Source organism: Mesoplodon densirostris, chromosome 2 (assembly GCF_025265405.1).
Source record: "Mesoplodon densirostris isolate mMesDen1 chromosome 2, mMesDen1 primary haplotype, whole genome shotgun sequence".
In the NCBI taxonomy this organism is placed as follows: Eukaryota; Metazoa; Chordata; class Mammalia; order Artiodactyla; family Ziphiidae; genus Mesoplodon; species Mesoplodon densirostris.
In genome coordinates, this window is record NC_082662.1 from 29,643,489 (window position 1) to 29,657,779 (window position 14,291).

The window sequence follows — 14,291 nt, forward strand, 5'->3', positions numbered from 1 at the left end:
CCCAATAAATACATTTTGAAGGAAGGAACTAACTCTGCAAGCTACTTCTGACATAAAATCCAAAAAATGCTATTGAAGTAGCCTCAGGCACAACACTGCCCTGACTAAAAGACAAAGCCAACCTGGCCTAGCACAAGAGTTTGCCAGACATGGGCATATCATCAGTGTTGGGGGAAGTGAATCAGGGCTGAGGGCCAGATGGTGTCATGGCAGCAGAACAAACTCCTCTTCCAGAGGAAAAGTATCCCTGGCTGAAGGAGGAAACAAGTAGCCAACAAGCAGTCGTACTCCTTAGTGGCATGTTACAATTACAGGAAATGCACAACACAGCTCACCCTGTCATGGGCTTCAACCAACCTCAGGCCTGAATGGAGGCCTACTTCTCCTGACAATGCAGAAAGGCCAGCTGCCTACAGTATACTTTAAAAAAAATGTGGGGATTGACATCCCACTGGACAGAGGTTTAAGAAGCCAGCAGAGACCTCAAACCTACTACCTACGGGGTCATCTTGGGATAAGACAAGAGTCTAACCAAACAGGATTTTATGTCATCACATCATAATGACTACTACTAACATTTGCTGAATTGTTATTTATGCACCTGGGAGTAGGCTGAGCACTTTGTGTGAACATTTCATTTAATCTTCATAACAATCCTATCAGAGGTACTGTCATTCTTGTTTTGTAGATGAGGAACCTGATGAAAGGTGGGTTTCAGTCATACCACCCAGTATATAATAGAACCAGGACTCAGATACAGGCTTGTCTGACTCCTGAGTCCATGCTCCATGCTCTTGGCCACTCTGCCTCCTGTTTCTTGCTCAGCTGATGAACTAGGTAGGTGGTCAAGACCAATTCTTACAACTTCTCTCTAAAACATATCCAGTAGTGTCTGGAATCAAAAGTGGCTGAAGGATCTTAACCACACAGGCTGACTTTTCTTAAGGAAGCTCTTGGATGGAGGATCAGAAAGAAAGTTCAAAGGGCAGGCCCTCAAACCAAGAGCTGTGCATTTTAACCCAAACTCTTCAGTACTACTCACCTGAGAATAGATGTCCAAAGAGTAACCACACACATAGTCTTGATCATGTTCCGGCTGATTCCACACAATGTCTGGACCAAGACCTTGCTTTGGTCCTGCAATTATTCTGTTTTTATAAATTCCTCCACTACTGTATTATTTCCTCTCTGAGGAATTCCTAAGGAGAGTCAATTTAAGACAGCTTTTAAACTGAATTGGATTTACTGCCCAATTATGCCATTTTCTTAACCCTCTCCACTTTATCACACAAGTTAGGAAATAAGTCTGTGTTTGCATAATGTTTCTAAGGGGCAAAAAGAACCCACCAAAATTACAGTTTTCCTAGCTAGAGAGAAGGACTTAAGATGATTATCTTTTACTGAAGAGTATTTAAGCAAGAGACAATTACTTCATTTCATTGGGAGAGAAGCTAACTTTAGATAATTCTGATTGGTCTTACCAAAGTCAATTAAATTGTGATATAAAAAGATCCCATAGACTTGCTCAATGCTAGCTGAATTTTAGAATCAAAGAGCTTGCATGGTTTATGTTAACGGCCAGAAAACTCTACCTCCCCCAGCTGCCATGTACTCAAGTCATCACAATCTGAGGAGACAGATTTAGGATTAATAATTTATTACCTTCCTGTAGTGCAATGTAGTTAAGAATATAGGACAGTTTGGCAGGAGAAAGTTCTTGCTGAAGGCTCATTGCTGTGAGGTGTATTCCATTAGTCATCCACCTTAAATGAGGTGCCCAGCAGATATAAGAAGAGCAGGGATATAATGCCACCCAAAAACTCTCTGGAAAATGCTTTTCTCCTAAAGACAAGACCGATGCATGTTCAAAATATATTATTCTCTTCAAGGAAAAAAGATACCACTTGGTCTGACTGGTACAACAGGGGCTACAGCCCTCAAAGTACAACTAAAAGGTGGGGACAAAGGAAGAAAGTGAGTTCAGGTGTCTTCTGTCTGCCAGGGGCAAATGCGAGCAGTTATAAGAACAAAATGGGAATGGCAACTAGTGGGGAAAAGACCTCTTGCTAAGCCAGAAGCTGTCTCTGTCCCATCTGCAGTCTCTGTGGGGGCTGAGGGTGATAATTAATCTCTCCCATCCAGAGTTTAGGACTAATTAAAAAAATAAAACATGGCAGTTAGAGGTAGATGGAGACCAAAATATCATCTTTATAAGTGTAAGGTGATTGGAGAACATAGCTTAGATGTACAATCACAAATGGGCTTCCTAATACTTTCCTACACTGAATTAAACTTACCAATTGGACAAATGCAGGCTGTCCTGGCATGGGCAGACCAGTTAGAGCATGGCAGGGTGAGAATACATGAAAATCCTGGACTAGCCATTCCACACAACAGAATTCTCTTCCATTATGACCAAACAGAAAAATCGCTCTTCCATTCACGGAGAGAGTCAGAAGGTGGGAAAAAAAGAACAAAAATTACCTTCCTGGGAAGTGAAGTGCCCATTTAATTGGCCAAGACTGAAAAACAGAGTATGAAAGATTGATTCTCCTTAACATGTATATTCCAAGGTGGTCCTATTTCTAGCATTATCTTTAGGTTAACCCAACAAACCTTTATTGCTACCTACTACATGCTATATGTTAGGTATGTAACTATGAGTAAAACAGTTTCATGAAGTAGACACATAAGCAAGTAATCATAGCAGACTTCTGCTCCCAGCCATGATGGAGTAACTGGTACCAGACTCACCATCTACCATAAATAACTACGAAACTGGGCAGAATACTTAAGACAATTGTTTTCCATAAGAATATAATAGTCAGTGCAAGATTAAAATACCTGGGAGAAGGGAAACTTGAAGTGAGCCCCATAATTGCCCAGTTCTCTTTTAAGGGACAGCTTCTCAACCACAGCACAGAAAGCTGGAACCCAAACAGAAGAGAGGGTTCTCACCAAGCCCAAGGAGCAGAGATCTGAATTTGGCTAGAATTTGAGTGGCAGGACACTGGAGAAGGAGCTGTGAAAAGAGGGGATCCCAAAAGGCTGAGGGCTGGGACATAAAGGCACAGGTTTGTCATATACTAGATGTTACATCAATGAGAAGGAAACAGAATCACTAGAGGTCAAGCAGTGCTGGGGTAGGAGGTAGGAGCATTTTAGAATTCCTGCTCTGCCAAAGTGAAGAAATCACATTAACACCACAGACCAGCAGACACTAGAAAGGCCTTCAGGAGTAAAGACCACATTCTAGGGCAAAACCTGCTCTGAACCTCTCCTCACAAAGCCTAAAACCAACACAGTATAATACGGCATAATAATAGAGAAATATATAGACACTATGAGAACACTAAAGAACAAGTTCAAATCAAGGCTTCAGGTAAAGCACCAGAAATGTTTACCTGAATCAGAAAACATCAGGCAGGGACTTCCCTGTTGGCACAGTGGTTAAGAATCCGCCTGCCAGGACTTCCCTGGTGGCGCAGTGATTAAGAATCCGCCTGCCAATGAAGGGAACATGGGTTCGAGCCCTGGTCCAGGAAGATCCCACATGCCGCGGAGCAACTAAATCTGTGCGCCACAACTACTGAGCCTGTGAGCCACAACTACTGAGCCCACGTGCCACAACTACTGAGGCCCACGTGCCCAGAGCCCGTGCTCTGCAACAAGAGAAGCCACCACAGTGAGAAGCCCACACACCGCAGCAAAGGGTAGCCCCAGCTTGCCGCAACTAGAGAAAGCCCGTGCTCTGCAACAAGAGAAGCCACCACAGTGAGAAGCCCACACACCGCAACGAAGGGTAGCCCCAGCTTGCCGCAACTAGAGAAAGCCCGTGCCCAGCAAAGAAGACCCAACACAGCCAAAAAAAAATATATATATATATATATATATATATATATATATAATATATAAAAATAAATAAATAAAATAAAAAAATTTTTAAAGACCCAATGCAGCCAAAAATAAAAATAAATAAATAAATTTATTTTTTAAAAAAGAATACATCAGACAGAATGGTAATGGCATAGGCAGAGGAATGGAGTACTCTGTGGAAACATGAAACGGCACTCTATGAAAAGCAATTTGAACGTGGAAGAGAAAAAGGAGTATAGGATGCTTCAGGGATTTCTACCTAAGAATATGAGTAGAGGTGATCGTCGCACCGCTACAGGGAATAAAGGAGGAAGAGGGGTAAAAGATCAAGAGTTCAGTCTTGATATATTAAGTTGGAGGTAGCTGGGAGACATCCAGTTGGAGATGTGTGACATACAGGTGGCTATGTGGTCTGGGGCCCATGAGAGAAGTGAATGAACACGTATAGACTTGGGAGTAGTGAGCACACAGGTTACAATTATGAGAAAGAATGAGATTGCCCAGGGAGAGCACACAAGTGTGAGACAAGAAAGGATAGAAACAGAACCCTAAAGAACAAAACATTTAAGGGACAAGCTGAGAAGGGAGTGAGGGAAGAATCAGAAAGTGCGATGCATCAGCTGTAAGGGAGAGCAAAGAAAAGCATGCTGTAACTTAAGGCAACTGAGGAAAGGGTATCAAGAAAGTAGTCAAGGGCTTCACTGATGGTGCAGTGGTTGTGAGTCTGCCTGCCGATGCAGGGGACACGGGTTCGTGCCCCGGTCCGGGAGGATCCCACATGCCATGGAGCTGCTGGGCCCGTGAGCCATGGCCGCTGAGCCTGCGCGTCCAGAGCCTGTGCTCCGCAACGGGAGAGGCCACAAAAGAAAGCAGTCAAAGGTGTCAAATGCAGCAGAGATGTTAAGTAAGGTAAAAAGTAAAGGTGTCAAGCTAGGGAGGTCACTGGTTACCTTGGTAAAAGCCAAGGTTTAGGCAGAAGCCAGACCTCACTGGATTCAGAAGAGGACAGAGGTGGGAGAATAGAGGCAGCAAATGTGGTCTGCTCATTCCGAAAGCTTCCCTGACTGGGAAGGCTAAGCCAGGAGCCTGGCTAGAGGTCCCTCACAAAGAACAGTGCCTGGCTCAATAAATATTTGTTGAATGAATAAGCAATAATAATAAAAATACAACAAATAAATGATCTGTACCCATCTGGTTGTTTGACCAGTCCTTGTTTCTAACTGTATCAGCTTGTCTGTCTGCAAACTGGATATGTATCAGGCCCAAGCCAAGTTCCATTTCCTTCAGGAAGCCTTCCCTGATTCTTCTAACCTTCAACAACCTCCTCTATGACAATCAAAAAACAGACAGTAACAAGTGTTGCTGAGGACATGGAGAAACTGGAACCCTAATACATTGCTGGTGGAAATGTAAAACGGTGCAGCAGCTGTAGCAAACAAAAAGTTAAACAAAGAGTTATCATATGATCCAGCAATTCCACTCCTAGGTAAAGATACAATGAAATATTATTCAGCTATGAAAAGGAATAAAGTACTGATACATGTTACAACATGAATGAATCTTGAAAACATTACCCTAAATGAAAGAAGCTAGACATAAAAGGCCACATATTGTATGAATCCATTTATATTAAATGTCCAGAATAGGCAAATCCATAGAGTCCGAAAGTAGATTAGTGGTTTCCAGAAGCTAGGGGAGAAAGAGGGAATGACTGCTAATGCGTATGAGGTTTCTTTTAGGAGGTGAGTAAACTGTTCTGGAATTAAATAGTGGTATTATATCTCAATTAAAAAAATAAATAACCTCATCTAATCTCTTACTACAGAACTCCTAAACTCTACCCATCTACTTAGCCCTAAATCTACTGGTTTGTATTGAGTACAATTACTCTCTCCAGTGAGAGAGAGGTTCCTTGAAGACACACAGCCTCATCAATTTTCTCCTGGACTACTATTTCATTAGCTTTCTAACAGATATCCTTACCTCTAGCCCTGACCTCCCCTCCCTTCCATCTTTCTCCCATCCCCACCATTACCATTCTTCCATATTCCAGCAAAAATGTTCTAGAAATTTACCAGTATTACTCTCCTGCTTAAAGTTTTCAATAGCTCCCAATCTCCTAAGGCAATTCTCTCCAAAGTAGAGTTTTTGCTTACCAGAAGTGCACAAAACAAATCATTGGGATATGAAAAGAAAATATTAAAACTATTTGTTTTTGGCATCTCTCATAAACATAAGACATTAGTACAATGGTGCTTATTATAATGTATAAACAAACAAAAACTGGGGCACATCTTCAACTTTTTTTATGGATGTAAGTATATAATCAAGAAAATTTGGAGGGGCCTCCCTGGTGGCGCAAGTGGTTGAGAGTCCGCCTGCCGATGCAGGGGATACGGGTTCGTGCCCCGGTCTGGGAGGATCCCATATGCCGCGGAGCGGCTAGGCCCGTGAGCCATGGCCGCTGAGCCTGCGCGTCCGGAGCCTGCGCGTCCGGAGCCTGTGCTCCGCAACGGGGGAGGCCACAACAGTGAGAGGCCCGCATACCGCAAAAAAAAAAAAAAAAAAAAAAAAAGAAAATTTGGAGACCATCTGCCTTAAAAGATTAAAATCAAAGCTTCTTTCCATGGCATACAAGATCCTTCATCACCTGGCCACCACCTACCTCTTCAGGAGTTGCCACTCCAGCTTTGTTCTTTGTATTTCAGCAGCACTAAACTGCGTATATAGAGTTCCCTTTATTTACCAAGCTGTTCCATAATTTTGTGCTTTTGCTCTTGCAATCCCATTGCCTGGGAATACCCTTCGAATCCTTCAAATTCAACCTTCAAAATTCTGTTCAGGCATCAGCTTCTCTGGAGAGACTTCTTCAGTTCTCCCCCTTCATCTCTAAGCTAAATGCTTCTCTGGTTGCAGTAGCACTCAGGGCATGGTAGTCCTCTGTCTTTTCACTTACCACATCGTAGTATTTATACATCTATCTCCCTCAGTAAACTGGGAGTTCTTCCAGGGCAGGAATTGTGTTGTACTCATCTTTATTACCCTCGTGCTTAGCCCAGGACCAAACTCCTAATAAGTTCTCAAAAACTGGTTCTGAATTGGATACTTTTTCTCTGTACTCAAAATACTTATTAACTAACTCTGTAATCTATTTCCCAGAAGCAAGGGAATAACAGTAAAAGTTTTCATAGCCAATTGTTAGCTTCTGGAGTACATTAGCCTCAATGACCCTCCGTGGTTTAGGTTTCCAATGCTGGTTCCGGCCCTCTCCTGTGCATGTGCATATATAACTCTTCAGACACACACATTCTTTCTTTAGATGTTAAAATATTTGTGAATATTTTAATCAGATCTTGTTGTTCTCAAAGGCATTATGTCTCTTTAAAGTGCCTTCACATACCTTTGTCCTGATTGTGTTCATTTTAAGCTTTAACTCTCAAATGATAGATTGTTGATTTTAACGTTTAATTCTCAAAGGACAATTCCCTTATTGCTAATTTATTACTCAGTCAACGAATACTTTTATGGTGCATCTACTATATGTCAAGCCCTTGGTACCTGCTAGGAATAGATGGCGTGAGCAAAACAGGCAAAATCTCTGCTCTCAAGAAGATGACAATCTATTATAGGAATTTCCAAATTCTTGGGGCCACTTCATGTTTTTCTCCAGATACTGATAATCCCCAGGTCCAAAATGCTACTTTAAGCCATGTAACAATAACGTTAGACAGAAAAATAGTAATTCAATGGCTCACAAGGAAAACACAGAGCATCTTTTATCCAATTGTAATCACTGCTTCCTAGCAGTGGGCTCCAGCACTGAACCCAAAGCTGAAATAAAAAATAAGCCCACTATACATAAGTCAGTGGGTACCTGGGGCTCTCCCAAAGATGGAGAAACTGCTAAGTGATAAACAGGAATGGGGATAATTGGAGAGCTGCTTTGTTTTGTTTAGTTTTTCAGGAATAATTTCTATAATCCATGAGCTAAAGACAACAGCAAACAATCAAGAATGTATTTTATTAGGGAAAATGTAAGAGCTCAGATAAAAACTGAACAAATTCATGAGGAGATAAATGCTGACTCAGGCTACCAACAATAGGTTTTTGCTGCTATTGTTTTGTTGTTGCTTCTTCAGATAGGTTTTACCCCCCCTTATAAAAAGAGTTAACATGTACCCTGGAAAACACAGAAAAGTATAAAGAGATAATAATTCCACTACTCAAAAAAATATATAAACATTTAGTTATATATCTTGTTTCAGACCTTCTATTACATAAAAATATTTTTTTCTTTTCACAAAATTGACACCAATTTTGAAGATGAATATGCAATTGTATATCATGCTCTTTCATGCTTAACATTAGGAGCATTTCCCATGTACTTGTTCTTCTAAAATGTGAATTTTTAAGTCAGGTAATATTCCACCATGTGGACATGCCATAATCTCACCACTCCTATTGTGGGGCAGGTTGTAGCAATGTTTTGCAACACAGAATAAATAAGTGTTGATGACTGCTCTCATTCACAACCATCTAAATATGTCCTTGAGGTAAATTCCTAAAGGGGGAATTACTAAGTCAAAGAACATGAACTTTTTAAGGATCTTGATTTATGTCAAAAAGTTCTCTGTTCAAACTCTCCAGCACAACAGGAGGGCAACCACATCACCCCTTGGCAGCACTAGATATTTTTACTTTGATTTTCATCAATATGATAGGTTAAAAAGGATTTCTCATCTTAATCTGCAGCTCTTCGGTTAGTAATGAGAATGAACATCTTTTTAATGTTTTATGAATCACTTTAATTTCTTATGATACTCTGCTTATGTCTCATTCATTTTTGCTATTAGGACACTGTGTTTTTTTAAAAATTGATGTAAAAGAGCTCTGATAAATTAAAATACATTAAAAAAATCTGTCTGTCATGTATTGCTTGCATGTTCCCTCAGTTTGAACACATATGGCTCTTGGTTCTTCCATGATAAAAGCTCCAAACTTTTCCAAAATGGAACTGGTACAATCTAATTCCCATCAGAACCACTCCTACCAATACCACCTTTGCACCTTTATACTCAATCTGTTCCTTAGGGTGCTTTTTTGAAGCACCAGGCTCAAGGGACACTAAAGAGTAGCCCAATGAGACCACAGTACCATATTTAACCAACTAGCTTGGCAAATACAGAAACATTCAACAATGCTTCTTCCTTCCCTATACTCAGAATCCCTCAAATAACAAGCTCATCCTGGTTCAGGGCAAAAAAAACTGTCTTTGGTCCTCCAAAAGATCACCTGTGGTTGGAAGGCAGCATAGCAGAAGAAAAAAAGCATGAGCTCTAGAGTAGAAAAAGCTGCGTTTAGATTCCTGGCTCTGTCATGTTCTTGCTGTATGACCTTGGTCAAGTCATTTTGCCTCCCTGGGCCTCAATTTCCTAACTACAAAATAAAATTATCTGTTTTCAGGTTATCATAAGGATTAAATGAAACATGTAATGTTTACAACCAGGGGTCTGGCAGGTGGTAGGTGCACTTCAAAAAGTGTGGTTTTCCTACTCTGATGGTGCTAAATCAGTTACTTATTTAATTCAAATGATCTTGCATAAAATGTTGGCTTGAAATAGTTAGCTGTCCCAGCAAAGCATCATCTGGGTAAAAAACATTTAGGTCAGCTTTCTGTCAACTGCAATTTCCACTGCTATAATTATGCAATCATCAACCACCACTGCAAAACAACAAAAACCCCAAAGCTGATGTTACTGAAATTGTTAAATATAGTAATTACTTGATTCTCAAGATCATGGCCACCAACTCCTTTTGGAAAGCAACAGAAACTTTTCTAATTATGGGGGCAAAAGACGGATTAGTTGTCCCAGACAGTGGTCTCTACAACAGAAGTCTTTTGGTCATTGCCCAGAACAGCAACATACTGAGAAGTCATTCTCAAATTGCTGTTTCCTCACATTCCATACTCTGAAAGGTACAATGTCAACAAAAGAACCAAAAGAAAAAAAAAGACAGAAAAAAAGGATATTCTTTGAGATTTAACCTTTTTGGCACTTTTTCCTGGCAAGAGGTAATAGACTGGTGAAATAATCTCTAGGAGGAAAGCATACTTTATAAAATCTATCAGCATAACCCCATTCTACAGAAGAAGCAGGGAACACATTCTCCCTCTAAGTATAGAGTGTAGATTCCTTCAGGAAAGGAAAGAAAGCCAAGTATCACTTATGTTCAGAGAATTGTACTACACGCTTTAATTATATTATGTTTTAAATCAAGTTATGAGGTAGATCTTATGTTTCCTTACAGACAATAGGTAACTTGCTCAATGTTTTATAGTTATTAAGTGGAAAGAAACATCCAGCTCCAGGACCCAGGTCCTTCTAACTTTGAAACCTTTTTCTTTTCATTACATCTTCATCAAATCTCAAAATGATCATGCCAATTCTCCTTTTTTTTTTTTTTTTTTTTTTTTTTTTGCGGTACGCGGGCCTCTCACTGCCGTGGCCTCTCCCGCTGCGGAGCACAGGCTCCAGACGCGCAGGCCCAGCAGCCACAGCGCACGGGCCCAGCCGCTCCGCGGCATGTGGGATCTTCCCGGACCAGGGCACGAACCCGTGCCCCCTGCATCGGCAGGCAGACTCTCAACCATTGCGCCACCAGGGAAGCCCCTAATTCTCCTTTATGAGAAATAACCCAGGGACTTCCCTGGTGGTCCAGTGGTTAAGACTCCATGCTTCCACTGCACGGGGCACGGGTTCGATCTCTGGTGGGCGAACTAAGGATCCCACATGCCGAGTGGCAGCGGCCAAAAAAAAAAGAGAAAGAAAGAACCCAATTTAAATTTTGGTTTAAAACAAAACAGACAAATAAACCCAACAAACTAAGTGTCCACCTAAAGGATGACCACTTCTGTCAATTAGCAGGTTGCTTTTCTGGCTCCTTCTAGTCTTTAAAATGAACTGAAAGACTCACACCGAGTACCTTTTTTAAAAAATCTTAAATATATAAAGAAAATGGTACCTGTTGACAGCCACAGAGCACTGAAGCAGAAGCAAATATAAAACAGGTACAAGCTTCTCAACCACTTCACAGATGTCTGCCAACAAAATCCTGATAAAATCCAAGAAGCACGGCTTGGCTTGATTCCCAGCTTCTCCATGGCCTTCCAGACAGGCAGAACCAGTCCACTAGAAAGACAGAAAAAGAAGAAATCATATGCCAAGTAATTAATAATTGATTCCTCGAAATGCAGAGTGCTAGAGAGTGTGACAGATTAGGGAGAAGGGAAGCTTCAAGTTTGTCTTTCACTGCTCTTACCTGCCTATAAATTTCAAAGCTGAGCTTTGGCGTAGTCTATAATTATCAGGATAAAAACATAGCCAGGGATATGAAATGAATCCACTGTAAAACTGAAACACTTTATATTCCATATTTTCTAATCTAACATCATCTATGTGGAACAATGGAAAGCGTACAGACTGAAAAAAAAGATCTGAATTTCAGTTCCAGTTCTGCTACTAACAGCTTTGTGACTTTATACAAATACGCTTTCTTACCTATGAAAAGAAGAGTTTGGAGCATCAGAGGTAAACTAATCTGAAGGCTTTTCTAGCCATGTTTTTTAAAAATTTTAATGTGACTGTCTTTAGGCAGGGCATGCACTCTCCAGTTTGCTACTGTCCCCACCACTCTTATCTTTAAAATCTATCCAGTTTACACTTTGATGTCACCTCCCTGATCCTTAGCATCATCAGCAATTCCTGACTTAAATTCAGATATCCATTCAACAAGTATTTACACAGCCCCTATTTTGTACTAGGCATTGTGCTGGCTACTCTATAATCTAGAGACCGAATGATTTAGGTCTCTTCCAGAAGAAAAAATGACTTTCCATCAGCTTCTTCTCTCTTACACAACTTCCCTATATTGTATAAATTATTATATAAATCTTGGCAGTATTACGAAGGTTGACTGAGTTCTGAAGAAGTAATTTAAAAATCTTCTGTCCTGGACTTCTCTGGCAGCACAGTGGTTAAGAATCCGCCTGCCAATGCAGGGTACACAGGTTCGAGCCCTGGTCCAGGAAGATCCCACATGCCGCGGAGCAACTAAGCCTGTGCGCCACAACTACTGGGCCTGCGTGCCACAACTACTGAAGACCGTGCTTAGAGCACGTGCTCCGCAACAAGAGAAGCCACCGCAATGAGAAGCCCACACACTGCAATGAAGACTAGCCCCCTGCTCGCCCCAACTAGAGAAAGCCCGCGCGCATCAACGAAGACCTAAGGCAGCCAAAAATAAATAAATAAATAAATAAATAAATAAAAATCTTCTGTCCTAAATATGCACCTGTCATCCACATCTGGAAAATGGCAGACTGACAACCCCAGCCCCAGCCAGCACTGTATGGGTTGGATATCAATACTGATTAATACCAGGAAATAGAGAAACACACATACAGAACTGCAAAACTAAGGTACAGCCCACCCAAGAAAAAGCTTTCACTGAGCCTTAAGCATCTGAAGGACTTCATCTTTCTCATTCACTTCCATCCATTCCTATTTCTAGCGGTTTGTCATTGTATGTTAGGGAGCAGGGGGCAGAAAGGAAGTGTGCAGGTCAGACACATGCTCAAAAGATTATGAAATGGAGCCTAAGTTAGAAAGTATATCCAGCAACTTTTCTAGCCTCCCAAGATGGAATGAGTGAGCATGCATGTGTGCGTGCGTGTGTGTGCACGTGTGCATATGAATCTTACCCAACACATTTCTGCCTACCACAAAAGGATTTTAAATTCAAGGTGACTCAACACCTGTCATCAATAGTGTGGCAGGTGGGCGATAGAATAATAAAAGAAATGAATAGGTTTCGAAATGGGAGTAATAAACACCACTGGATTAGCAAGCTGATTAGAAGGGCAATGTCTCACAAACCATGCATGAGAGAGGCAGTTATTTTCATGTGAACTCCGAACCAGTCATTCCTCTGAAACCTACAATTGCCTAGGGGCACAAATCACTGCTAGGGTCCAGTCAAAGGCTTGCTGACCAGAGGCAGGAACACCACCACATCACCAAGATCCAAATGGCTTGTTACAGAATCAAAGGGAAACAGCCCAGGGAGAGAACACACACCTCCACAATACTGGACAAATGAAAATCTAGAAAAGCTTGCAAGAGTTCTGGCATTTAGGGCGTTACAAGTACACCCGAAATAAAAGCACTCTCTGTTGCAGCAGCTGTTCAGACAGAGGAGGGGGTAATGTTTACTTAATGCTTCAGGTTGATGGGGGATGTATCATAGTTCAGTCTGTCAGCTACATATGTGGAACTCCATTTATGTACCCAGAGATAAGATATGTTTGAACAACGACAGAGCACGTCTGAAACAGCCTATTCAGCTGGTATGAGTAATTAAGAATAAAGCTCTTAAAAAAAAAAAGTCTCAGATATTTGGGAAAGTTACAGAACAGACTGCCGTGAATAGCTTTGCTTATATTTGCAGACACTGTTTTCCAAATAGCTGGAAAAATGAACAGATTGTTCTGGGAGGTCGTGTTTCCAATTTGTTCCTAGCTTCCAGTCTGTTCATCAGATAAGAAAGCACAAGGAGAGTCAGCTAATACTCTTCAACAACTGCATCTATCTTCGATTGCGCACAACCACGGTGAGAGGAAAGAAAGCAAAGCTTTCCTGGAATCTCGCCTGAGGTCTTTTCTCTTGACTTCCTTTATTTCACCTTTGTGCTCACTGCAGCCACCACAGGACCCCTTGGTAGGGCATAATTTCCAGGTCCTGAATAAGGCAGGTTTCGCATCGTAACTTACACGTAGTGCTCAGCCCCGCCCCCCTTATTCAGCATCAACTTGCGGTCCTGGTGGGGAGAACAAACACCAGAGACTGAAGCTAGAGGCTAGGGAGGAAGAAGGCCAGCAGCGTCTCGCGGCCGGTCTGTCTGTCTGGGGATGGAGGGAGCCGCAAGACCAGGCCCGGGCCCGAAAGAAGCGGGGTTCAGCCTGAGACTCGAGCTCCGCACCTGCAAAGCCAGAAGCAGCTGGCTGCCCTAGCCGGGCCAGGAGCGCCACCTCCGGGTCCCAACACCCGGCCAGCGCACCCCCAGAAACAGCCCATCCCGCTTGCCCCTCCCCTGAGCTCGTGGTCTTCGGCCCGGCAGCCAGCCGCCCCCGGCCACCTACCGGGGCTCAAGGCCACAAAGCGGGGCCCCGGCTCTCGGCGGCCTCCGCCTCCTCCCGGTCCATGGGGTCGGGGCCCCAACCTTCGCTCCCCTCACCCGGGGGGAGGAGGAAAAGGAAGAGGAAGAAGGCAATGCGGGCTCCCCACCCGGGCAGCTCACTCTGGCCTCAGCCTCCCTGGACAGCGACGGCGGCCGGAAACGCCGCCCCCTCCCACCTC

At 42.4% G+C, this 14,291-nt stretch overlaps 1 protein-coding gene across 4 annotated transcripts in view; it reads right to left on the reverse strand.

Annotated features, from left to right (window-relative positions):
* KIAA0319L (KIAA0319 like) overlaps nucleotides 1-14,291 on the reverse strand; it is a 108,608-nt gene that overhangs the window by 94,079 nt on the left and 238 nt on the right. The window contains exons 1-2 of one of the 4 annotated variants that reach the window (XM_060089469.1): nucleotides 14,075-14,276; nucleotides 10,900-11,066 (exon numbers count right to left, since the gene is read on the reverse strand). In XM_060089469.1, coding sequence (XP_059945452.1) covers nucleotides 10,900-11,038 — 139 coding nt within the window. In that variant the 5' untranslated portion in view covers nucleotides 11,039-11,066; nucleotides 14,075-14,276. Of the gene's footprint in view, nucleotides 1-10,899; nucleotides 11,067-14,074; nucleotides 14,277-14,291 lie in introns of those variants that run through there. The other 3 variants (XM_060089471.1, XM_060089470.1, XM_060089473.1) reach the window with 3 other exon arrangements.